The sequence below is a fragment of the Giraffa tippelskirchi genome, chromosome 5, assembly GCF_054371585.1.
Source record: "Giraffa tippelskirchi isolate mGirTip1 chromosome 5, T2T-mGirTip1v1.2.pri, whole genome shotgun sequence".
NCBI classification, from domain to species: domain Eukaryota; kingdom Metazoa; phylum Chordata; class Mammalia; order Artiodactyla; family Giraffidae; genus Giraffa; species Giraffa tippelskirchi.
The window spans coordinates 92125404-92152339 of record NC_137279.1 but is presented as its reverse complement, the minus strand read 5'-3'; the positions used below and the strand labels follow the sequence as shown (position 1 = coordinate 92152339).

The 26936-nt window shown below is 40.6% G+C and overlaps 1 protein-coding gene across 2 annotated transcripts in view; it reads right to left on the bottom strand.

Moving 5' to 3' along the window:
- LOC145507501 (SLAM family member 9-like) overlaps positions 1-12303 on the bottom strand; it is a 30288-nt gene extending 17985 nt beyond the window's left edge. Inside the window, exons 1-3 of one of the 2 annotated variants that reach the window (XM_081494079.1) lie at positions 12155-12303; positions 10708-10833; positions 5662-6057 (exon numbers count right to left, since the gene is read on the bottom strand). In XM_081494079.1, coding sequence (XP_081350205.1) covers positions 5662-6057; positions 10708-10780 — 469 coding nt within the window. In that variant the 5' untranslated portion in view covers positions 10781-10833; positions 12155-12303. Of the gene's footprint in view, positions 1-5661; positions 6058-10707; positions 10834-11958 lie in introns of both variants that reach the window. The other variant, XM_081494078.1, reaches the window with a different exon arrangement.
- Positions 12304-26936: the final 14633 nt, after the last annotated feature.

Genomic DNA, 26936 nt, shown 5'->3' with positions numbered 1-26936 from the left:
AAAAGTAGTAGTATAGGTAACACATTTAAAGATGTTGGCATATCCTAAGCCAAACTAACACACCACACAAAAAATTATAGCCCAATGACCGTGATGAACAAAAATGAAAAATCTCCACCAAAATACCAGCAAATGGAATTCAACGAAATATTAAAAGGATCAAACACCATGACCAACTAGGATTTAATCTAAAGATGCAAGGATGTTTCAGAATATGCAAATCAATAATGTGATATACCACATTAAAAAAATGAAGAATAAAAATCACACAATAATTCAATAGATGTGGAAAAAGCATATGACAAAAAACAATACTCTTTCATGATTTAAAACTCTCAAATTAAGAATAGAAGGAAGCTACTTTAACACACTAAAGGCCATATATGAAAGCCTAAAACTAACATCAAACTCAATGATTGAAAGCTTTTCCTCTAACATTAGGAACAAGGCAAGTGTGTCTGTTTGCTACTTCTATTCAACTTAGGACTGGAAGTTCCAGCAACAGCAATCAGGCAAACAAAAGAATAAAAGGCACCCAAATTGGAAAGGAAGAAGTAAAATTATTTTTATTGCAAATGACATGATCTTGTATGTAGAGAAATCAAAAGATTCCACAGAAAAATCCTTTTAGAACTAATAAGTGATTTCAACAAAATTACAGGATGCAAAATCAACATATGAAAATCTTTTGCACTTCTATACACTAACAATGATCTATCTGAAAAGGAATCAAGAAAACAATCCCACTTACAATACAATCAAAAAGAATAAAATACCTAGGAATAATCTTAACTAAGGACTGAAAGATCTGTGCACCAAAAACTATAAATATTGATGATAGATATATACACACAAATATATAGAAAGACATTACATGTTCATGAATTTGAGGAATTAATATTGATGAAATGTTCACAGTACCAAAGCAATCTATAGATTCTGCCCAAACTGCGTGAATATAATTAAGGAGATTTTACAAAAAGAGGAAAAAATCTTGAAATTCATATGGAACCACAGAAGATCCCAAATAGACGCAGCTTAGAGCAAGAAGTACTAAACTGGAGGCATCACATTTCCTTATTTCAAAGTATGTTATAATGCTACTTAAAACAGACATAAAAACAGACATATAAACTAATGGAACAATAAAAATCCCAGAAATAAGCCCATGCATATATGGTCAACTGATCTTTGACAAGGAAACCAGGAATACACAATGGGGAAAGGGAAGTCTTCTCAAAAAATGGTGCTGGGGAAACCGGATATCCACATGCAAAAGAATGAAATTGGACCCCTACACCATATAAAAAATAAATTAAAAATGGATTAACAACTTAAAAGTAATACCGGAGATTGTAAAACTCTAAGAAGAAAGCAAAGGCAAAAATCTTTCTGACACTGGCCTTGACAATAATTGTTTGAATATGACAACAAAAGCATAGACAATAAAGCAAAAATAGACAGTTGGGATTATGATAAACTGAAAAGTTTTTGCACAGCACAGGAAACATCAACAGAGTGAGAAGGAAACCTACAGAAATGGGAGAAAATAGCTGCAAACTCTATATCTGATAAATGGTTAGTATCCAGATTTTATAAGGGACCCATACAACTCAATAGAAAAAAACCTAAATAATCCAGCTAAAAATGGGGAAATGAACTGAATAGACATTTGTCAATAGAAGCTATAAAAATGGCCAACAGGTATATGAAAAATCACTCAACATTATTAATCATCAGGAAAATGAAAATCAAAACCACAGTGTGTGCAAGAATACTGGAGCAGGTTGCCATTTCCTCCTCCAGGGGATATTCCTGACCCAGAGATCAAATCTTCATCTCCTGTGTTTCCTGCACTACAGGCAGATTATTTACTGCTGAGCCACAGGGAAGTCCCAAACCACAGTGAGTATAGTCATATACCTGTTGTAACGGCTGCTACCAAAAAGAAAAAAAAGATGTGTTGCTGATGGGCTGGAGAAAAAGGGATATTCATACACTGTTGCTAGGATTGTAAATTGATGCAACCATTTTGGAAAATAGTATAGAGTTTCTCAAAAATTAAAAATATAACTACTCGCTGTTGTTCCGTTGCTCAGTTTTGTGTCCAGCTCTTTGCAACCCCATGGACTGCAGCATGCCAGGCTTCCCTGTCCATCACCAACTCCCAGAGTTTGCTCAAACTCATGCCCATTGAGTTGCTGATGCCATCCAACAATCTCGTCCTCAGTTCAGTTCAGTTACTCAGTCGTGTCCAACTCTTTGCGACTCCATGGATCAAAGAACGCCAGGCTTCCCTGTCTGTCAACTCCCAGAGCTTGCTCAAACTCATGTCCATCGAGTCAGCGATGCCATCCAATCATCTCATCCTCTGTCATCCTCTTTTCCTCCTGCCCTCAATCTTTCCCAGCATCAGGGTCTTTTCCACTGAGTAGTTCTTTGCATCAGGTGGCCAAAGTATCAGTCCTTCCAATGAATATTTAGGACTTCCAATGAATATTTCCTTTAGGATGGACTGGTTGGATCTCCTTACAGTCCAAGGGACTCTCAAGAGTCTTCTCCAACACCACAGTTCAAAAGCATCAATTCTTCAACGCTCAGCCTTCTTTATGGTCCTTCTCTCACATCCATACCTGATGACTACTGGAAAAACCAGAACTTTGTCTATGACTTATAACTACTCTATGATTCAGCAATTATACTGTTGGTATATATCTAAAGGAATAGAAATCAGGATTTCAAAAATATATCTGCACTTCCACGTACACTGCAAAATTTTTACAATATGCAAGACATGGAAACAACTTAAATGTCCGTTGCCAGATGAGTTGATAAAAATGTGGTATATACATACAAAGGAATATTGTTGTTGGTTAACCACTAAGTCATGTCCAACTCTTTGCAACCCCCTGGATTGCAGCATGCCAGGCTTCCCTGTCCTTCACTGTCTTCTGGAGTTTGCTCAAACTCATGTCCATTGATTTGGTGATGCCATCCAACAATCTCATCCTCTGTCTCTCCCTTCTCCTCCTGCCCTCAATCTTTCCCAGCATCAGGATCATTGCCAAAGAGCTGGCTCTTTATATCAGGTGGCCAAAGTATTGGAGCTTCAGCTTCAGCATCAGTCCTTCCAATGACTATTCAAGGTTGATTTCTTTAGGATTGACTGGTTTGATCTCCTCACTGTCCAAGAGACTTTCAAGACTTCTCCACCATTATTTGAAAGCATCAATTCTTTGATGTTCAGCCTTCTTTATGGCCCAACTACTCTCACATCTGTACATGACTACTGTAAAAATCATAGCTTTGACTAGATGGACATTTGTTGGCAAAGTAATGTCTCTGCTTTTTAATATGCTGTCTAGGTTTGTCATAGCTTCTCTTCCAAGGAGCAAGCATCTTTTAGTTTCATGGCTGCAGTTACTGTGTGTGGTGATTTTGGAAACCAAACAAATAAATCCTGTCATTGTTTCCACTTTTTCCCTGTCAATTTGCGATGAAGTGGTGGAACCAGATGCCATGATCTTAGTTTTTGAATATTAAATTTTAGGTCAGCTTTTTCACTCTCCTTTTTCACTTTCATCTAGAGGAATATTATTCAAACTTAAAGAAGAAGGAAATTTTGCCTTTTGTGACAAACATAGATGAAGCAGTAGGACATTACACTAAGTAAAATAAGCCAGAGAGAGAAGAACAAATACTACATGAAACCACTTATATGATGAGTCTTATATTTTCAATCTTATAGAAGCAGAGAGTGGAAGGGTTCTTGCATCGATCTGGGAGGAGGGTGAAATGGGTAGGTATTAGTCAAAAGGTACAAAGGTTCAGTTACACAAGATGAATAAATCCTAGAGATCTACTGTATGGCATAGTGCCTAAAGTTAGCAATACTATATAATATACATAAAGTAATTATGATGCCTATAATTAATAACACTGTAGATTACACTTAAATTTTGTGCTGTTACATAAGCAACGACAACAACAATCAAATAAAGAAGGCAGGAGGAAGCTTTTGGAGAGGATTAATCTGATTTTTTGGCATAAGTTATGGTGATGGCTTCACTAGTATATGTGCATGCTCAGTTACTTCAGTCGTGTCTAACTCTTTGTAACCCTATGGAATGCAGACTGCCAGGCTCCTCTGTCCATGGAATTCTCCAGGTAAGAATATTGAAGTCGGTTACCATGTACTCCTCCAGGGGATCTTCCCAACCCAGGGATCGAACCTATGTCTTCTGTGGCTCCTGCACTGCAGGTGGATTTTTTACTGCTGAGCCTCTGGGGAAGCCCATACACACACACACACACACACACACACACACACACACACACACACACGAAAATTACTTATAGTTCTTTTGAAAAATAATACTATATAGTTAATATAAACTTTATTATAATTTACAAGCCCATCAGATATATCTGATAATGTCTTAAAATTTTTTGAGGAAATATCTTGAGACATTCCCCTAAAATAATTCACAGATTCAATCTCTCTTAGAAATGGAAGGAATTTTAAGCAATCATCTGGTTCAGTGAATGCCTTAAGAAAAAGAAAGAATTACTGTCACTTTTTAGATCAAGTTACATGATGTTAAATGACTCACCCAAGGCCACCTAACTAGTATTTCTTTTCTAGTCAAACAGATCTCAATACCTATTTCATGTGCAACTTTAAGATATTCAAGTGCAAAATAATGCACTGAGAAATCCTATTACAAGGTTGGATACATTAAATATGCACAGCTCTTTGTATGTCAATCAAACCTCAACAAAGTGTTTTCTTAAAAAATATTAACTTCATACCTAGTTTGAATTGTTTGACCCTGTTACCATTGTTTATTGGCCTAAACATTTGGTATCTTAATTTCCTTTCTCAAGTGGCCTCTTGCTTAGTATCTATGTATGTTGGCAACTGCAAATGTTCAAGGATGCTTAACTTCTTTATAAAAAATTTCCTTGTTGCTATCAAGCTGTTGTTGGTGTCATTGTTAACTATAATGCTGAATCTAGTTTATTTGTCACAGATCACAGTAAAAGGCATACTGTAAAAAAAAAATTAAATACTTCTCATCAAAAATGAAGTGAAAAAGACAAGCAGAAGAACAGATCAGATGAATGCAATGTGAGATGAATTTGATGATTTGATAATGAATGAAAGGAGGATACCAGCCAAGGAAATCAGGTATCCACTTGAAGGTGGGAAAAGCAAGAAATGGATTCTCTCCTGAGTCACCAGGTAGGAATACAGGCCTGCCAACACCTTGATTTTCCTCCATGAGACCCAAGTCTGACTTATGCCTACAAAATGGTAAGATAATCAATTTGAGAGGTTTGAAGGCCATAAGTTTTTCTGGTAGTTTGTTACAGTAGTAATAGAAAACAAATAGAGAAATTAAGTAACTCAGTTTTAGAAAGAACAATTAATGTTACCATATAAATTCCCATTTTCCTCCCTTAAAATACTGAAGTGATTTTCTCCCTTTTGTGAATCTCAAGTCTGCTCTCGTTTTGTGGCTAACATGCACACCTTATTATTGGGTGAGAAAACGGAGTCTGAAGGTTGGGGTCTAAATAAAATCTTACAAAATGGGGTCTATGTGACCCTCCTAGACAAAAGAAGGAGGGAAACCATGGTGAGGAGGTGTCACTTACCATAGACAGTGAGGTGGAAAACCTGGGTAAGTTCTACTCCTCCCCGGAAGGTGGCTCGAGCCCGATACTGCCCACTGTCCTCTTGGGTCAGGTTCTCAATCTTCAGGGACATTACATTGGGCACATGGACCCTCTGCTGATACTTGTCCTGGAGGCTGACCCAGGTGGGAGTGTCTGCCCCATGGCGGACTCGCAGCAGGACTCTGTAGTTTGACTCAGGGCCAAAGCCCCACACGACCTCCTCTGGTTCAGCTTCTTGCTTCTTGGTCACATGAATCAACACAGAACCTCCTCGGATCCCCTGCAGGGGAACGTGGGCTCCAGAATCCTGAACTCCAGAACCACGTACTCCAGAACTCCTGGCCCCAGTGCTGCAGATGCCTAAAGGATTGGAAACTGGAAATATGTTTATTTTATCAATAATAAAGGAAAGAACCCACACAAACCTCTTTGTAAAGAAATCCACCCAGGATAATTCCTTGATTCTAGTAAGACAGCCAAGTACAATTAATTGAAGCAACTTTTGGAATCAAGTCCTCTTTCTAATGAAGTCTAACATTGACTAGGTTACATAAATTTGCTAAGCTGACATTTCCTTACCGACCTCATAAGATCAGTATAAGTTAAATGACATCACAAGTGAAAAGCACCCAGCCCATTTTCAGGCACAAATTAGGTGCATAACTGTAGAAGGCGCTTCTAAGATGTCTCCTTACGTCCCTCCCTCCTTGTGTTCTCACGTTTGTTTAACCCCTTTCCCTGGGGTGTGGACTGCACCTAGTGACTTGCTCTCAGGAATGGGCTGCAGCAGACACAATGGGTGTCCATCAGTGAGTTTAGAGAGCACAGGACTGCCTTCCCTCCTGCTTACACTCACACACACTCTCTCTCTCTTTCACTCTCTCCCTCGCTTGCTCTGAGGAATCCAGCTGCCAGGCTGTCAGTTGCCCTACTGGGGAGACCCATGTAACAGGGAACTGAGGGAGCCTCTGGTCAACATCCAGGGAGGAGCTGAGGCCCTCAGTCCAACAGCCACTGGAGCTGCCTGCTAGCAGATCTTTCCCAGATGACCCTGAGAGGTTGCAGTGGGCCTTCCTCGATCACTTTCCTGCAGAACTGTGACCAGTGGGCACATTCCCCTCAGGGACACCCCATCCTGAGCCTACCCTCCCTCTTCAGACACAGGCCCCAGGGACCGGATACCCTCTGCCCTTCTGGGGACAGGGTAGGAGAGAACAGGACCAAGGAAAGTAACACAGAACAGCCTTACCCTGAAGGGAACAATAATTTGCTTTTTCCGGGAGGTCAGGATCTGCCTGGGTTGGCCTCTGCCCACCAGGGAAAAAAGTTCTCTCTCCAAATGAGTAAGTTCTCTTCATATCAAGCCTGCCTTCCACTATTGTACTTATACCCATTCCTGGCTCTCATTAGAGGCAGAGAATGGCTCAAGCCAGTATTCATATATATATGTGTATTTCAGATATTTCTTTGTATTTATTTAATCATTTATTCACTGAATTAGGCATCTCCCTGGGGTCAGGCCTCCACCCCAGTCCCTTCAGCTCCACAGGCCTGGAGCCTTACATTAGGCTTAATACTGCTTTACTATACTTTCAGAGGATGGTGTGCAAACAAAGTTCCATAGACTGTGAAAGATGATGTCTTTCAGGAGGTGGTCCAAACACCCCTCTCAGGAGCAGAGGCAGAGAAAACAGACGGCCATACTGGATTCCAAAGGGGATGCTTGAAGAAGAGCATCCCTCATTCCATGCAGGGCCAAGAAGTGGCCACAGTAATGGTCCAGGGTCTCCTCTTTGAAGGTACCCTGAACAGGTTCACTGCTGTGAGTCCCTGTCATGACACAGGACTAGGACAACATGGGATGAAGAGACAGAGCAGAGGCCTTGATGTACACACAGGAGAGTCCTCTCTGGGGACAGAACATCAAGCTGGGAAGGGCCTTAGCGGGGCATCTGCCCAGGCCCCTCCTGTCACAGAGGAGGCTCCCCAGGGGGTGAACTTGCCCTGGGTCACACAGGGCAGAGCCACACCTGGCACCAGGGGTCCCCTCTCCCAGCCCAGTGCTTCTCCCCTGCAGGAGCTCCCAGCAGCTCCCTACCATGTCCCTGTCCTCCCCAGGGGCTTCTCTCCCAGCACAGCTGTCTCATCACCAGGATCTGAGCAGCTCCTGGAGGCTAATCCTCCAACTTTCTCTCCTGGGAAAGGGGAAGCAAGTAATTACAGGGGTTTAGCAGAGCAGGGGGTAGCTATCTGGGTGGCACTGGAAAGAACCTGCCTTTCAATGCAGGAGACATAAAAGATGCAGGTTTGATTCCTGGATCAGTAAGATGCCCTGAAGTAGGGCACGGCAATCCACTCTAGTATTCTTGCCTGGAAAATCTCATGGACAGGGGAGCCTGGCGGGCTACAGTCCATGGAGTTGCAGAGTCAGACGCGACTGAAGCCACTTAGCATGTACACACAGCAGAGCAGGGACTTCTGGCCCTCAGAGAGTAAAACAGTAGCCCTGCCAGACCCTACGCTTGCTGGAAATGAGGGAACCAGGGAGAGAGGAGGCTCAGCCCTCAGGCTGCAGGGAGGATGGACTCAGAAGCTGGTGGTGAGCACCAGCTGTGAGGAAGATGAAAGAAGACATAGAAAAAGAAGGCAGACAGTAAGAGCATTGTGAACTACAAAAGGTCTAATCCTGAAGAAGAAAATTAAGCCAGAAAAGCTGTGGTTATAAACAAGAGAGTAAAGTTTATTTAAATGATATAAAATTTAAAAATCAACACAAAATTTTATTCACATTTCTGACCCTTCCTTTGCCATCACGCCAGAAGATCAATAGCTGTTTTCTCTCAACTCATAATCAAACCCACCTGTACCTTTGCACTGTCTCCTCCGTCTCCATGACTCTCTCTAGATGTCAGTGATGGTAGGGACCCTTTCTTCTTTGTGTTCTGCCAGTAGACACAGGGACACATTGAGGGCATGAAGGAGACTATTGCTATGGTGAGTACATCTTCCCAGGACCTCACCAGTAGCTTCTGTGTCTCTGGGAAATTACAGTGCGAACTGAACTCACCTTCAAGCTTCCTTTCCCACTACTTCCAAACTCATGTTCAGAAAAGGGTTAAAGATTTTAAGAACGATAAAGACAAAGATACTTCACCCACAGCATCACTCCTCACCACCCATCCCTCCAAATGTGTAGAGTGATTTAACGTTCTTTCCAATGATGCCTCTTCCAGTTCACCCAGGGTGCCCAACCTCCACTGGGAAGTGTCCATCTCATTCAGTACCATGGAGGTTGGGGCCAAAGGGGCAACAAATTCCACTCCTTCCCAGATCCTGGGTGACCTTGATAAAGTCATTTTCCTTCTCTGTGTGTAGATTGTCTCATCCCTAACATGAGAAATTCAAACCATTTTTCTCTCTTTCTCTCTTTTTTTCTCCCTTCATCTCACTTTGTCTCCATCTGTTTATTTTTTATTTGTGAATTTCTAGTCCCAGACTTTAGATAAGACTATAATTTTGAACATATTTTTGTAGTTAAATTACACTGGAAAATTGAAGAAAGTCTACATTTACAGAAGCAATCTAGTTAAATGGGATATAGGCCTTATTTCAATGCCCTTTATTAATATATAATATAATATAATTAATATATTAATATAAGTTGGCCCGTTTTTACAAATGCTCTCTAATTTGTTTAATTTTATCCAGAATTCACAATCCACTATATTTTCTTCTTTTCTTCATTCGTTTGTATTTAATTTTTATATATACAAATGTCTAATCTTTCATAAATTTATAGATGTATCCACATCATTCCTGTGCATTTTCTAAATTTATTTATTTTTAATTGAAGGATAATCGCCTGGTACACATCCTTCTTTAGAGCATTTTCTTTTCTTTCAGTTCCTCTTTTTTGCTCAACTCCTTATTCTCTCCACTTTTTCTTCTCCCACCTCCAAACTTTTCTCCCATTTAAATCCCCTGTTAGTCATCTATTACCTTCTCTTCTGCATTTTCTCCTACTCTCATAAATACATGGGTGTATAGATGATTTTAAATATCAAAGATTGCTGTTTCATTTACAAGATTAGGATTTTATTATATACCGTTTTCTGCATCTTACTGATGGAAATCCATGCATCTGACACTATCAAAAATTAGAAATACCTTCCAGCCAATTGGTAGGCTTTTTTTTTTAAGGCTTCATAATACGCCACTGTACAGAAACTTCCCATCTTGTTCAATCATTTCCAAATTGATGTAAAGATTCATTGTTTCTAGGGTTTTGCCCTAAAACAGTGCTTTGCATTATAGAGGGCATCCTCCCAGAGAATTTGTTTTACTGGGAGGTAATTTTTCAACTTTTCAAAATGAAAACTAACACTGAGGTGGAATGCAAAATTTATAAACTCTTTTGAGATAAACTGGAGACTGCAAGGACCTTCTCCTTTGTGAAGGTCTGCTAGGATCTGCACCCCAAACCCTGGTGGAGAGTGCGTGTTCACTATCCTTTCCTAGTACAGAAGCCCAAGGAGCCTGACTAGAGTTGCTTCCTCTGGCTCAGATGTGGGGCTCTAGTCAACCTCCTCCTCCACAATGCCTTGTATAAGCTTCCAGGGCCCCTCTGAGTCTAGACCAGGAGAAGCTCATGCCCTTGCCCTCTGCCCCGAGGAGCCATGTTCTTTGTCTCCCTCCCTCTCCCCAGGACCCCGGTCAGGCTCTCTTGGCTTCCCTGTTACTGCAGCAGAAGCAACCTCACCTCCTTGGAAATGGTTTTCTTAATGCAGACAAGGCTCCCTGAGCTCAGGGGTCCCAGACTTGCCACAACCACAAAGGCCATATTATTCTTTCCTTGCACTCTGGGGCTCTAAACCAAGTACACTGCATTTGAAAACTTATAACAGAGTTGTTTTCCCTTTTTGTTCAACAAAGACGTCAAAACCTAAAGAGCCTTCCAAGTGGTAGGGCCCTGCTTTGCTGGATTTATCCGACATCCCTCCCTCCCCAGGAGCCCAGGCCACTCACTGAGAAGGAGACTGATGAATCCCAGGAGCCAGGAGGCCCAGCAGAGGTGGAGGTCTTCTGAGCAGGGCCTCATTGCAGGTTGCCTGCCAGCCTGTTCAGCTACAGAGGAAATATTGATGAAGGTAGCTGCAAGAGAAGAGAAAAGCTTAGGCCCCAGCTTCCCACCCTCAGGGTGGAGCTAACAAATTTGTTTCTAGTCGACTACTGGCCAGCATGTTAGTTCTCTGTCAGTCTATGTCTCCTGTATTGGCAGGCGGGTTCTTTACCACTAGCACCACCTGGGAAGCCCAAGCTCTGTCAGTCTAGAGAAACCCCTTTAATCTTATCCCCAGCATATACACTACACACTCAGTAAGTAATTTTAAAAAGAATGTATAAATAATCTCACTCTGTGATGTGCCTGGTTTACTGTTGGACAGATCTCACTCAGTGAAGTCACAGCTGGCTTGGAGTTCTCACATACTCTTCCGCGGTTCCCTGGGGTAACAGCTCTGCCTCGGGCAGCCCAGCTCACCAGTGCCAGGCTACGGTCAGGCACAGAAGTCATGCTCCACAAAAAGGCTGGGCTAAACCCCATCTTGGGCTTCCCAGGTGCTCAGTGGTAAAGAATCCACCTACCAATGCAGGAGATGTAGGAGATATGGGTTCGATTCTCAGGTTGGGAAAATCCCCTGGAGAAGCAAATGGCAGGCCATTCCAGTATTCTTGCCTGGAAAATTCCACGGACAGAGGAGGTTGGCAGTTTACAGTCCATGGAGTTGCAAAAGAGTTAGACACGATTTAGAGACTAAACAACAACAAAGCCCCATCTTGGCTTTGTGGCTGCTCTCTTTTCCATTTAATGGGTCAAATTTTCTCTCTAATGTTTCAGAAACTTCAACTCTCAGTTTCCTATGTAAGAAGCTGTGGCAAGGAACAAAGTTCTTCGAGGGAAGTGTCACTTCTCACATCCCAACACAAATATTGGCATTTACCTATTGCTTGCATCTGTATGGCCTTCCCAGCTGTCACCAGTGCTCCTTATATAAACAAGGCAAAGCCAGACCCCCCACAGAAATTGTGCCACAACCAAGCATTTCCCTTTAGTCTCTGCCAGCTCTGTTCCTGCTCTCACAGAGGGGAAGAGATAGACATCTACACCCTCCTCCTGGCCACAGCCTCAGCTGTGTCAGCCTCCACACAACTGGCTGAGGGTCAGGCCCTGGCTTCTTCTCCCCATGCTGGATACCCCACATTATCCGAGACTCTCACCTCTCTTGTTCTGGAGGAGCAGCACCATCCTCTTAACGTACCTCCTTCTCCTTCCCATTGAGGCTTCTCCCTCAGCTGCTCAGGCAGAAAGCCCCAAAGCTGGGTCTACAAGACTGGCCCCATGACTTAGATAGTCAGCTCTGCATATTAAATCCTTTATGGATGTAAAACCCTCCTCCAAGAAGGATGTTATTACCTGTAAAAGGTCACAGAGCTAAACAAAGGGCAAGACCTGGACTCTTGACAACAAGCTGAAGACACATCCCCCCAGTCACAGCCCCTTTTCCATTCCACTCAAGTCTTCTGAAGTCTAGTCTGTGCTCCTTCCAAAACTTGCTGTGCAGTATCCCAGACAAGAGAATATTCAAAACTAGTTCTATTTTCCCCTTACTCCACCTAATAGCAGACAAATCAGCTTAAAATGTGATTCGTGCATCCTGTGGTCAGAAACTATTTATATTGAATGAAAATATGGGCTGCTCATTCACTGGTTGCCTTTAGGGAAATGGAGAGCAAGTCACAATTCCCTCCTCCACTGGTCCTCATGATTCTCATGAGAGAAATCCTAGCGTGGGAACATTTTAGTTATGAAAACTATGTGGGTGATGGGCAGTGGGAAGGAGGACCTTGGAGAGGGGAAACCAGCAATGTCACTGGAGACCAGAGACACTGGGAGGAGAGTCAGTCAACAGATAATCCATGTTGGTAAAACGTCAGCGACTTAAAAAATATCCAGAGGTCTGATCTTATTTTCAGCATCCTAGCCATCCTGTGCTAAGACATAGCACATACACATGGACATATTCCCGACAGATGCTTTGTAAATGCTTTGGTAAGAGTTTATTACATGAAACTACTTGGTACTGGTAATGTTTTGGGGAATAAAGGAAGACACACTTGGCTCTGCTGCAGCCAAGTATATACATGTGTATATATGGGGTACAGGATAATAAAGAAATGTAGAGCTGAGTGAGATGGGAAGCCTTGGAAAACCAGTCAGAGAAGTGACCATGAGAGTGAAAATTCCTAGGAAATGCCAGAAATTATAGGAAGGCTCTGAACCTCTAGAAAACATCATGAGTGGTCAGGTCTATCTTATTTGAATTGCACAGGATAGGACACCCCACCTAAGGACTGCATTACATGAAGAACTTGTTGTTCAGTCGCTAAGTCATGTCCAACTCTTTGTGACCTCATGGACAGCAGCATGCCAGGCTTCCTTGACCTTCATTATTTCCCAGAGTTGCCATCCAACTGTCTTGTCCTCTGTTGTCCCCTTCTCCTCCTGACCTCAATTTTTCCCAGCATCAGGGTCTTTCACAATGAGTCAGCTCTTCCCACCAAGTGACCAAAGCAGAAGATTTATATGTGTCATTTCAGCTAATCAAAATTATTTTCTGAATTAAATTCTCAAAACAACCCTATTACCTAATCATTACATGTGTCTTATAGAAGAGTATCCAGAATGTCTAAAGCAATTACATAACTTGTCCAAGGTTATATTTTAAGTAAGCAGCAAGCTGTTTACACACTGTCGACATCAGCTGAGCCATGGACTTGACCAGGAGGGAGAGAAGACTATAGATTTTGAGAAACTCAAGTTTTAACTGAGAGAGAAAGGACTTCAGTATGGAAAGGATGATTGCTGCCTGATGTAGAAGGAAACTTAAGCCCCAGGAGTAAGAAGGACTAAGTACTTAGATAAAAGATGTTGGTAGAGAGGATCTGAGTTATGATCTTCTCCCTGACCATTCTGCCTGGCTTGAGAGAGAAAAGCCACCATCCCAGCCTTTAGCATTTGCAGCAGAGCACCAGGGGCATTTCAGAGCTGGGCTGGGGAGGAGAGCAGATGGCAGCAGTTGCAGGGTGACAACTTGCCTTCATTGTCCATTTTCTCCTCCTTACCTCTTGCTCTATAATCAGGTATCTATTTGGTGTTAAAAGTTATCAGATAAAACCAATGAAAATATATAGCAAAGCAGAAACAGACTCACAGGTCTAGAAAAGGAACTATTGGTTACCAGTGGGGAGAGGGAAGGGGAGAGGGACAAAATGGGGGAATGGGACTAAGAGATACAAACTACTATATAAAAGAGGTAAGCAGCAAGAATATATTGCACAGAACAGGAAATTATAGCCTTTATTTTGCAATAAGTTTTTTGTTTTGGCTGTGTGTGGGCTTTCTCTCTAGTTGTGGTGAGTGGAGCCTACTCTTTAGTTGCGCTGTGGAGGCTTCTCAATTCTCTCGTTGTAGAGCATGGGCTCTAGAGTATGCAGGCTTCAGTAGTTTGTGGCACATCAGCTTAGTTGCCCTGCAGCATGTGGAATCTTCCTGGACTAGGAATCTAACCCATGACCCCTGTACTGGCAGGCAGATTCCTAACCACTGGATTAACAGGGAAGTCCTGTAATAACTTTTAACGGAGTATAAGCTATCAATATATTGACTCATTACGCTGTACACTTGATACTAACATAACATTGTATATCAACTATACATCAATAAAAATTATAATAAAAATTATAAACAGGATGAAGGGTGGTTTCAATGGGCCAAATATTAATTGGATCATGGAGAAAGCAAGGGAGTTACAGAAAAACATCTACTTCTGCTTCATTGACTACACTAAAACCTTTGACTGTGTGGATCACAACAAACTGGAAAATTCTTCAATTTATGGGAGTACCAGACTTCCATACCTTTCTCCTGAGAAACTTGTATGCAGGTTAAGAAGCAACAGTTAGAACCAGACTTGGGACAACTGACTGGTTCAAAATTGGGAAATGCATATGACAAGGTTGTATATTGTTAAATCCCTGTTTATTTAACTTATATGCAGAGTACATCATGAGAAATGCTGGGATGGATGAATTACAAGCTGGAATCAAGATTGCTGGGAGAAATATCAACAACCCCAGATATGCTGGAGACACCACTCTAATGGGAGTAAGTGAAGAGGAACAAAAGAGTCTCTTGATGAGGGTGAAAGAGGAGAGTGAAAAAGCTGGCTTAAAATTCAACTTTCAAAAAACTAAGATGTGGCATCTGGTCCCATCACTTCATGGCAAATAGATGGGGAAAAAGTGGAAGCAGTGACAGACTTTATTTTCTTGAGTTCCAAAATCACTGCAGATGGTGACTGCAGCCATGAAATTAAAAGGCGCTTGCTTCTTGGAAGGAATGATAAGACAAACCTGGACAGTATATTAAAAAGCAGAGCCATCACTTTGCTGACAAAAGTCTGTCTAGTCAAAACTATGTTTTTTTCAGTAGTCATGTATGGATGTGAGAGTTGGACCATAAATAAGGCTGAGCACTGACAAATTGATGCTTTCAGACTGTGGTGCTTGAGAAGACTCTTGAGAGTTCCTTGGACAGCAAGGAGATCCAACCAGTCAATCCTAAGGAAAATCAACCCTGAATATTTGTTGGAAGTACTGATGCTCAAGCTGAAGCTCTAGTACTCTGGCTACCTGATGTGAAGAGCTGACTCAGGAAAAACCCTGATGCTGGAAAAGACTGAAGACAAAAGGAGAAGGGGATGAAGAACATAAGATGTTTAGATAACATCACTGACTCAATGGACATGAATTTGAGCAAACTCTGGGAGATGGTGGAGGACAGAGAAGACTGGTATACTTCATTCCATGGAGTTGTAAAGAGTCAGACATGACTTAGTGACTGAACACATAATATACACAGCACACACTGAAAAACTTTAGATGTGATTAGAAAACAATGAATATTTTAACATGTGTATTAAAATGTGGAGGGTAGAAAATTTAGGATCATACAAAATTCTCTCCTTCATAGACTAAGTGAGAAAACCAACTACACTTTTGGATATCTTTTTCAAAATGCTCGAAATTATCCAATGGTTTGCAGCAACCTGAGGAGCATCTAGTCAAGATAAATGGCTGAATCACATACAGAACAGTATTATGAACCAAATGTTTGTTTTCTCCCAAAATTTTTATGTTGAATCACTAACATCCAATATGATGTTATTTGGAGATGGCAATTGGGAGGTAATGAGGTGGATGAGGTCAAGAAGGTGGGGCCCTCATGATGGGATTATTGTCTCTATAAGAAGGGACACCATCTGCAAGTCAAGAAGATAACCCTCACCAGAAACTGATTCAGTTACTACCTTGATTTTGAACCAGACCCATAACTGTGAGAAATAAATGTCATGTTTAATACCATTCTATGGTATTTTGTTATAGCATCTCAAGATGACAAAGACAAACAAGGAGCTTTAACAAAGACAAACAGAATCATTGCCAATAAATTGTCATGATATCAAGTATTTGGTGATAAATTGGAAGACTTCGTTTGCAAGGAAGTCTGTATTTGACCTAACTCAGAGCTCTTTCACTGTGAAATGGCTTTATCCAGTGGCAACCCACTCCAGTACTCTTGCCTGGAAAATCCCATGGATGGAGGAGCCTGGTAGGCTGCAGTCCATCGGGTCGCTAGGAGTCGGACACGACTGAGCGACTTCACTTTCACTTTTCACGCATTGGAGAAGGAAATGACAACCCACTGCAGTGTTCTTGCCTGGAGAATCCCAGGGACGCGGAAGCCTGGTGGCCTGCCATCTATGGGGTCGCACAGAATCAGACACGACTGAAGCGACTTAGCAGCAGCAGCCGCAGTGGCATTCATCAAAGCAATTATGAGCATTTTTTTCATTTTGTGGACACCTGAGGAGTTGGATAATTGGTAATGCAAACAAGAGACTAATATCTTAAAAGGAAAATCTTGGTAACGATACGTTCATAAATGCATTGGAAAGTTCTGACATATCTCAGGAATCTATAAGTCCAAGAAAATGCATACAGCTGTGTACATTTTCAGAAAAACTCTGAGATGGTCCTATTCCCTAACTTGCAGCTGACCTTGGAGATCATCATTGCAAGTAGAAACTGAAGTCTAAGGTAGAGTTGTGAACTGTATAAATGAGTGTTGAAGACAAGCCCAAAATTCACACAGAGATCTTCACCAAAAACTAAAAGATGTATTAATTTTAGACATTTAAGGAGATTTCCTTTCAACACTAGTTGCCTATTTTTTTTTTTAATGGAGCAAAACTTTAGGATTGACACATGTATTTATTTATTTTTATTAATTTATTTATTTTAGTTGGAGGCTAATTACTTTACAATATTGTAGTGGTTTTTGCCATACATTGACATGAATCAGCCATGGGTTTACATGTGTTCCCCATCCTGAATACCCCTCCCACCTCCCTCCCCATCCCATCCCTCTGGGTCATCCCAGTGCACCAGCCCTGAGCACTTGTCTCATGCATCGAACCTGGACTGGCGTTCTGTTTCACATTTGATAATATACGTTTCAATGCTATTCTCTCAGATCGTCTCACCCTCACCTTCTCCCACAGAGTCCAAAAGACTGTTCTATGCATCTGTGTCTCTTTTTCTGTCTCTTATATAGGGTTATCGTTACCATCTTTCTAAATTCCATATATATGCTTTAGTATACTGTGTTGGTGTTTTACTTTCTGGCTTACTTCACCCTGTATAATGGGCTCCAGTTTCATCCACCTCATTAGAACTGATTCAAATGTATTCTTTTTAATGGCTAAGTAATATTCCATTGTGTATATGTACCACAGCTTCCTTATCCATTCGTCTGCTGATGGACATCTAGGTTGCTTCCATGTCCTGGCTATTATAAACAGTGCTACGATGAACATTGGGGTACACGTGTCTCTTTCAATTCTGGTTTCCTCAGTGTGTATGCCCAGCAGTGGGATTGCTGGGTCATATGGCAGTTCTATTTCCAGTTTTTTAAGGAATTTCCACATTGTTCTCCATAGTGGCTGTACTAGTTTGCATTCCCACCAACAGTGTAAGAGGGTTCCCTTTTCTCCACACCCTCATCAGCATTTATTGCTTGTAGACTTTTGGATAGCAGCCATTCTGACTGGTGTGAGATGGTATCTCATTGTGGTTTTGATTTGCATTTCTCTAATAATGAGTGGTGTTCAGCATCTTTTCATGTGTTTGTTAGCCATTTTTTGTCTTCTTTGGAGAAATGTCTGTTTAGTTCTTTGGCCCACTGTTTGATTGGGTCGTTTATTTTTCTGGAATTGAGCTGCAGGAGTTGCTTGTATATTTTTGAGATTAATTCTTTGTCCATTGCTTCGTTATATTTCCTCCCATTCTGAAGGCTGTCTTTTCACCTTGCTTATAGTTTCCTTTGTTGTGCAAAAGCTTTTAAGTTTAATTAGGTTCCATTGTCTTTTTTTTTGCTTTTATTTCCAATATTATTTGCCTATTAAGCCATCCAATCAGAAACTCCACTGAACACACACAACAAAATTCAGAATATTTTCAGAAAAGTCAAAGGAAAAGTCAACTTTTAAATAAAAATAACAAAAATTTACAAACAGAAACAGCAGCAACAACAAAGAAATTAGAATCATAACATGATAGAAGTGTTAGCTAATGCTGTCATAGTAATTTTATTGCAATCACTATATATATTGACTTGACATATTGTACACTTTAAACTTACAAAATATTACATGTCAATTATATCTCAATTTTAAAAAGTCCTTTTAGGGAGGAGATTCTGATCTCCAGAGTTGTTGCATTTTATCATTTTAAATGTATAATTTCCAATAAAACATACAAGACAAGGAAGCAAGAATATATGATCCACACACATAGAAAAAAACAATCAGTAGAAAATATCCCTGAGGAAAACCAAATATGGAGCTTACCTGGTAAAGACTCTAGATTAGCTGTTTAAATAAGTTCAAAGAACTAAAGGAAATCAAATATGAATAACAAAAAGAAAACATAAGATCAAAGTATCGTCAATAGTAAGTGTCATTAAAGATATAGAAATTAAGATAAAGGACCAACTAGGAATTCTGGAGTTGAAAAATATGATAACTTGCAGAAAAATCACTAGAGGAACTCAATAACATTTGTAAACAGGCAGAAAAAAAACCCCCAACAAATCAAAGATATGTCAATTTAGATAATCCAGCCTGAAAAATGGAAAGAAAAAATAATGAAAAATAAACAGATTATCAGAGACCCGAGGGACACCATGACTATATCAGCACATATGTAACAGATTCTCAGAAAGAGAGGCAAAAGGAAAAGGACCACACAGAATATCCAAAGCAATAAATGGTGGTAAATTTCCCAAAGTTAATAAAAAAAAATCTGCAGAGTAAAAAACTCAACATGTCAAAACAGGATAAATTCAAAGAGGTCTGCACCTAGGCATATCATAACCAAGTTATCAAAAGACAGAGAACCTTGAAAGTAGAAATAAAGAAGTGATTCATCATATTAAAAAGGATTACCCTATAAGATGAACAGTTTATTTCAGAAACCATGGTGGTGGGAAGACCTAAGGAGGACAAATGAAGGTGTTGGGAGAAAAAAGTCAACCAAGATCTTGATAACAGCAAACTATTTTTTAAGTATCAGTTAAGAGACACTCAGATAAACAAAAACGAATAGTTTTTTACTTGCAGATCTGCTTTATCAGCCTAAAATAGAAGACAATGTACAATAAATAAAATCATATAAACTAAGGAAGAGTACCAGTAGAAAAAACAAGAAAAGGTAAATATAAAAAAGAATGTGAAGTAAGTCAGAAAGAGAAACACCAATACAATATATTAATGCATATATATGGAATTTAGAAAGATGGTAACGATGACCCTATATACAAGACAGCAAAAGAGATACAGCTGTAAAGAACAGACTTTTGGACTCTGTGGGAGAAGGTGAGGGTGGGATAACTTGAGAGAATAAGCATTGAAACAAGTATATTATCATATGTAAAAAAGACTAGTGCAAGTTTGATGCATGAAGCAGGGGACTCAAAGCTGGTGCTCTGGTAAATCCAGAGGGATGGGATGGGGAAGGAGGTGGCTGGGGAGCTCAGGACAGGGGTGACACATGTACACCCATGGCTGGTTCATGTCTATGTATGGTAAAAACCACCACAATATTGTAAAGTAATTAGCCTTCAATTAAAATAAAATAAATTTTTAGGAAAGGACTGTGATTATATTTTGGTCATTTATTATCTTTTTTCTTCAATCTTATTTAAAAGACAACTTGCAGAAAGTAACTAAATAAATATGTGTTAATGGGCACACTAGATAAAAGATGAGCTTAGCGCAACAGTTCAGTTCAGTTCAGTTCAGTCTTCAGTTGTGTCTGACTCTTTGAGACCCCATGGACCGCAGCACGCCAGGCCTCCCTGTCCATCACCACCTCCTGGAGTTTACCCAAACTCATGTCCATTGAGTCGGTGATATCATCCAGCCATCTCACCCTCTGTCATCCCCTTCTCCTCTTGCCTTCAATCTTTCCCGCATCAGGGTCTTTCCCAATGAGTCAGTTCTTCCCACCTGATGGCCAAAGTACTGGAGTTTCAGCTTCACCATCAGTCATTCCAATGAACACTCAGGACTGATCTTCTTTAGGATGGACTTGTTGTATCTCCTTACAGTCCCAGGAACTCTCAAGAGTCTTCTCCAACACCACAGTTCAGAAGCATCAATTCTGTGGCACTCAGCTTTCTTTAGCGTTCAACTCTCACATCCATACATGACCACTGGAAAAACCATAGCCTTGACTAGACGGACCTTTGTTGGCAAAGTAATGTCTCTGTTTTTTAATATGCTGTCTAGGTTGGGCATAACTTTCCTGCCAAGGAGTAAGTGTCTTTCAATTTCATGGCTGCAATCACCATCCGCAGTGATTTTGGAGCCCCCAAAATTAAAGTCAGCCAGTTTCCACCATTTGCCCATCTATTTGCCATGAAGTGATGGGCCCGGATACCATGACCTTAGTTTTCTGAATGTTGAGCTTTAAGCCAACATTTTCACTCTCCTCTTTCACTTTCATCAAGAGACTCTTTAGTTCTTCTTCACTTTCTGCCATAAGGGTGGTGTCATCTGCATATCTGAGGTTATTGATATTTCTCCCAGCAATCTTGATTCCAGCTTGTGCTTCATCTAGCTGGGCATCTCTCATGATGTACTCTGCATATAAGTTAAATAAGCAGGGTGACAATATGCAGCCTTGATGTACTCCTTTTCCTATTTGGAACCAGTCTGTTGTTCCATGTCCACTTCTAACTGTTGCTTGTTGACCTGCATACGGATTTCTCAAGAGGCAGGTCAGGTGGTCTGGTATTCCCATCTCTTTCAGAACTTTCCACAGTTTATTGTGATCCACACAGTCAAAGGCTTTGGCATAGTCAATAAAGCAGAAATAGATGTTTTTTGGAACACTCTTAATTTTTTGATGAGCCCGCTGATGTTTGCAATTTGATCTCTGATTCCTCTGTCTTTTCTAAAACCAGCATGAACATCTGGAAGTTCACGGTTCACGTATTGCTGAAGCCTGGCTTGGAGAATTTTGAGCATTGCATTACTAGCGTGTGAGATGAGTGCAATTGTGTGGTAGTTTGAGAATTCTTTGGCATTGTCTTTCATTGGGATTGGAATGAAAACTGACCTTTTCCAGTCCTGTGGCCACTGCTGAGTTTTCCAAATTTGCTGGCATACTTAGTACAACAGTAGCAGCAAAAATTAAGGAGAAACGGGTACATAAGATCAAAGATTTTGTATACTGTGTGCGTGCTAAGTTGCTTTAGTCGTGTCTGATGCTTTGTGACCCGATGGACTGTAGTGTGGCAGGTTCTTCTGTTCATGGGATTCTCTAGGCAAGAATACTGGTGTGGGCTGCCATGACCTTCTCCAGGGGATCTTCCAGACCCAGGGATTGAACCTAAGTCTCTTATGTCTCTTGCATTGGTAGGCAGGTTCTTTACCCCTAATGCCACCTGGAAAGTCCATTGAACTTAGCTGGTATTAACCTGAACAGTTCAGTTCAGTCGCTCAGTCGTGTCCAACTCTTCGTGACCCCATGGACCACAACACGCCAGGCCTTCCTGTCCATCACCAACTCCCGGAGTCTACTCAAACTCATGTCCATTGAGTCGGTGATGCTATCCAACCATCTCATCCTCTGTCGTCCCCTTCTCCTCCTGCCTTCAATCTTTCCCAGCATAAGGGTCTTTTCAAATGAATCAGCTCTTCACATCAGGTGGCCAAAGTACTGGAGTTTCAGCTTCACCATCAGTCCTTCCAATGAACATTCATGACTGATCTTCTTTAGAATGGACTGGTTGGATCTTCTTGTCCAAGGGACTCTCAAGAATCTTCTCCAACACTACAGTTCAAAAGCATCAATTCTTCAGCACTCAGCTTTCTTCAGAGTGCAACTCTCACATCCATACATGACTACTGGAAAAACCATAGCCTTAACCAGACAGACCTTTGTTGGCAAAGTAATGTCTCTGTTTTTTAATATGCTGTCTAGGTTGGTTATAACTTTCCTGCCAAGGAGTAAGTGTCTTTATTTCATGGCTGCAGTCACCATCTGCAGTGATTTTGGAGCCCCCAAAAATAAAATCTGACACTGTTTCCACTGTTTCCCCATCTATTTCCCATGAGGTGATGGGACCAGATGCCATGATCTTAGTTTTCTGAATGTTGAGCTTTAAGCCAACTTTTTCACTCTCCTCTTTCACTTTCATCAAGAGACTCTTCAGTTCCTCTTCACTTTCTGCCATAAGGGTGGTGTCATCTGCATATCTGAGGTTATTGATATTTCTCCCAGCAATCTTGATTCCAGCTGTGCTTCATCCAGCCCAGCGTTTCTCATGATGTACACTGTGTATAAATTAAATAAGCAGGGTGACAATGTACAGCCTTGAAGTACTCCCAAACTTTTATAAATTAGGATGTTAATGACAATGCCCAGAAATAAAAAAAAGTTGTGAGGAAATAATGTGAATAATTGTATGACAGAATTTGATAATCTAGATAATAGAGAAATTCCCAGAAGAACACAAATTATCAAAATGAACTCAGGAAGAAATAGGAAATCTAGAGAGATCTATAACAAACAATGAAATTGAATAAATATTCAAAGCACTTCAATTGTGAGGTGAATTATAACCCATCCTCTCATCCTTACTTTCAAATGTTGAAGTCCTAACTCTCAATATGACTGTATTTGGAGATAGGGTCTTTAAGAAGGCAGCTAGGTTAAAAAGATTCTAAAGTAGGGCACTACATCTGTATCACTGTGCCCTTTTGTGAAGAGGGATGTGCACACACAGAAAAAGTCCATGTGAAGACATAGCAAGAAAGGGACCTTCTGCAAGCCAGGGAGCAAGACGTCAAGAGAAATCAAAACTGCCAGCATCTTGAACTTCGACTTCTAGCCTCCAGAACTGTGAGAAAGTAAATGACTGTTGTTTGAACCACCCTGCTTTGGTATTTTGTTATGGTAACCCTTAGAGTCTAAAACTCGAAGGGTTTTTCCAGTAGTCACATATGGATGTGAGAGTTGGACGCTAAAGAAAGCTGAGTGCCGAAGAATTGATGCTTTTGAACTGTGGTGTTGGAGAAGACTCTTGAGAGTCCCTTGGACAGCAAGGAGATCCAACCAGTCAATCCTAAAGGAAATCAGTTTTGAATATTCATTGGAAGGACTGATGCTGAAGCTGAAACTCCAGTACTTTGGCCACCTGATGTGTGAAGAACTGACTCATTGGAAAAGACCCTGATGCTGGGAAAGATTGAAGGCAGGAGGAGAAGGGGATGATAGAGGATGAGATGGTTGGATGGCATCACCAACTCGATGGACATGAGTTTGAGCAAGCTCTGGGAGTTGGTGATGGACAGGGAAGCCTGGCATGCTGCAGTCCATGGGGTTGCTAAGAGTCAGACGTGACTGAGTGACTGAACTGACTGAGAATCTAAAACATTTCATAGAGTAACTTTATCTGTGACACTCCCAACTAATTCTATGAAGCCAGAATTACTCTGATCCAAAACCAGATAAAAATATCAAAGGAAAACTACAGACCAATATCCTTCATTGAAAGTGAAAGTGAAGTCACTCAGTTGTGTCCGACTCTTTGCGACCACATGGACTGTAGCCTACAATGCTCCTCCATCTATGGAATTTTCCAGGCAAGAGTACTGGAGTGAATTGCCATTTCCTTCTCCAGAGGATCTTCCCAACCCAGGGATCGAACCCAGGTCTCCCGCATTGCAGGCAGACGCTTTACCGTCTGAGCCACCAAGGAAGCCCTAATAAAGATTAAAAAGTACCCCCAAATTAAGTAAACAAAATCCACCATTACTTAAAAAGGATTACACAGCATGACCAAGTGGGATTTTTCTTAGGGATTCAAGGGTGATTGAATATGTGAAAACTAATCCATATAGACTATTCTACTAGTAGGTTAAAAGGAAAACACTGAAGATAAACTTAGTAAACAACAAGAAAGTATTTGACAAAGCACAACATCCTTTTATTAAAAAAACTTAATGAAGGAATCGAGGAGAAATTCCTTACCTGATAAGGGTATCTATGAAAATTCATAGTTAACCTCATACTTAGTAGTGAAAAACTGGAAAGTTTTCCATCTAAGGTCAGAGAAAAGAGAGTCTGTTCTCTCCACTTGTATTCAGCATTATATTGTAGATTATAGCCAAGACAAGTAACATAAAGAATGAAATTAATTTACTATTATTCCCAAATAATAACTGCTCTTCCTGTGTGAAGACGGTACCTCTCTGCACTACTCATACTGGACTTATCCAGATGATATGTTTTGATCAACAGAATGTGAGCAGAAGTAACATGTACCACTTTTAACTAGAAGATTTAAGACTAATCAAATAGTCTCAACTTTGCTACATTTCTCTCTGCCTTGTTGTTGTTGTTCAGTCACTAAGTCGTGTCTGACTCTTTGTGACCCCATGAACTGCAGCATGCCATGTTCCCCTGCCTTTCACTCTCTCCCGGAATTTGCTCAGATTTGTGTCCACTGAGTCAGTGATGCTACCTAACCATCTCATCCTCTGCTGCCCTCTTCTCCTTTCACTTCAATCTTTGCCAGCATCAGGGTCTTTTCCAATGAATTGGCTTTTCGCATCAGGTGGCCCAAGTATTAAGCTCTCTCACCCTTTCCACCATTCAGGACACAGAGAGATTTCCATCTACAAATTAGGAAGCAGGCCTGGTTTATTAGACACTGAGTCTTCTGGTACCTCGATCTTGGAAATCCTAGTCTCTTGAACAGAGAGAAATAAGTGTTTGTTTTTTAGGTCATCCAGTCTACAGTGTTTTGTTGTGGCAGCATGAACAGACTGAGACAACATCCCAGAGAATGGGACAAAATATTTGCAAGTTACTTATTTGATAAGTCTAGTGTCTATATTATGTGAAGAGTTCTTCTACTTCAGTAATAAAAGACAAATATTTTTTAAGATGGATGAAGGAGTTGAATATACAGTTCTCCAAAGTAGATATATAAAGGGCCAATAAACAAATATATGGAAAGAAGATGCACATAATTATTCATTAGGAAATGGAAATTAAACCCATATTGAGATACCATTTCATACCTACTGGGATGACTAGAATCAAAAAGTCTAACAGTAACAACTGTTGGCAAAAATGTGGAGAAATTGGAACCCTCATACACTGATGCTAAGAATATAAAATGGTCCAACCACTTTGAACAATATTTTGACAGTTCCTCAGCAAGTTAACCATAGAGCTATCATATGACCCAGCAATGTCACTTCTAGGTAAACATCCAAGAAAATTGAAAACAGGTTCACAGAAAATAATCAGCATTATTCTTAGTAGTCAAAAAGTAAAAATAACACAGATATTCAACAACTGATGAGTGAATAAATAAAATGTGATATATCAATCCATACAATGGCATGTTTAATATTTATTATTTCTTTATTTCTATTTGTTTTAGGTTTGGTTTGTTCTTTTTTCTTTTTTTAATAGTTTCTTGTGTTAGAAGTTTGGGTTATTGTTTTGAGATCTTTATTCTTTACCATGGGCTTTTGTACTTACATTTTTCCTAAAGTACTGCTTTTGCTGCATCCCATAAGTTTGGAATGTTTTGTGTTTTCAGTTTTTTTCATCTCAGTAAACTCTTCAATTTCCTTGTGAATTATTCTTTTGCCCTTTGGTTAATGAAGAATGTATTGTTTAATTTCCACATATTTGTCAAATTTCCTGCTGTTACTGATTTCCACTTTCATTCAGTTGGATTTAGAGGATATAATTTGTATGATTTTCATCTTTTAAGTTTATCAAAGCTGTTTATGGCCTAACATATGGCCTATTTTGGAGAACATCCCATGTACATTTGAGAAGAATGTGTAATCTTCTCAATGGTTAATAGTACCTTCACCTGTGCTTCAAGTCTGATCTCTTCTCATCTTTTTGGGAAAACTGTTGTCTTACACATTTCTTCTCTCTCTGGTGTTTTCAATTGATCCCACTTTGCTAACTCCTTTCCTGGTGCCCTTGAGTGCTCTTAGCACACCCCTTTCTTAACTTCACCCTTTATCCCATACCCACAACTACTGTCCTAATTCTGTCTCTTCCACATCACAGTCACGCTTCTACACTTGCTTCAAGACACTCACTTCTTGACCTTTCTTCATCAGGACTCCTTAGGGTATCACAGGGTGACCCACTAACACTCCAGCATTTGACACTATTGACTCTTTCTTTTGTAAAGTCTCTCTTCTTTCAATTTCCTTAATATCATACTCTCCTGGATCTCCCCTTCCTATTTGCCTTCCTGCTCAGGCTCCTTTTCTGGCTCCTCTTCCTTTACTTCTGTCCTTCCCTCAAATGTTGCTGCTTCCAAGTGTTTGGAGACAGTTGCCTTTTCATCTCAGTTCTCATTCTCTCACTGACACCTACTCCATTGTATCCTATTATCATTCACATGCTGCTAATGCCCAAATCTATTTCCCCAACACACATCGTCTGTGAAGCATCAGACCCTGCATTCAACTTTACTAGATGTCTCCACTGGGGCTCAGGCTCAATGTGTCTGATGCTGCATT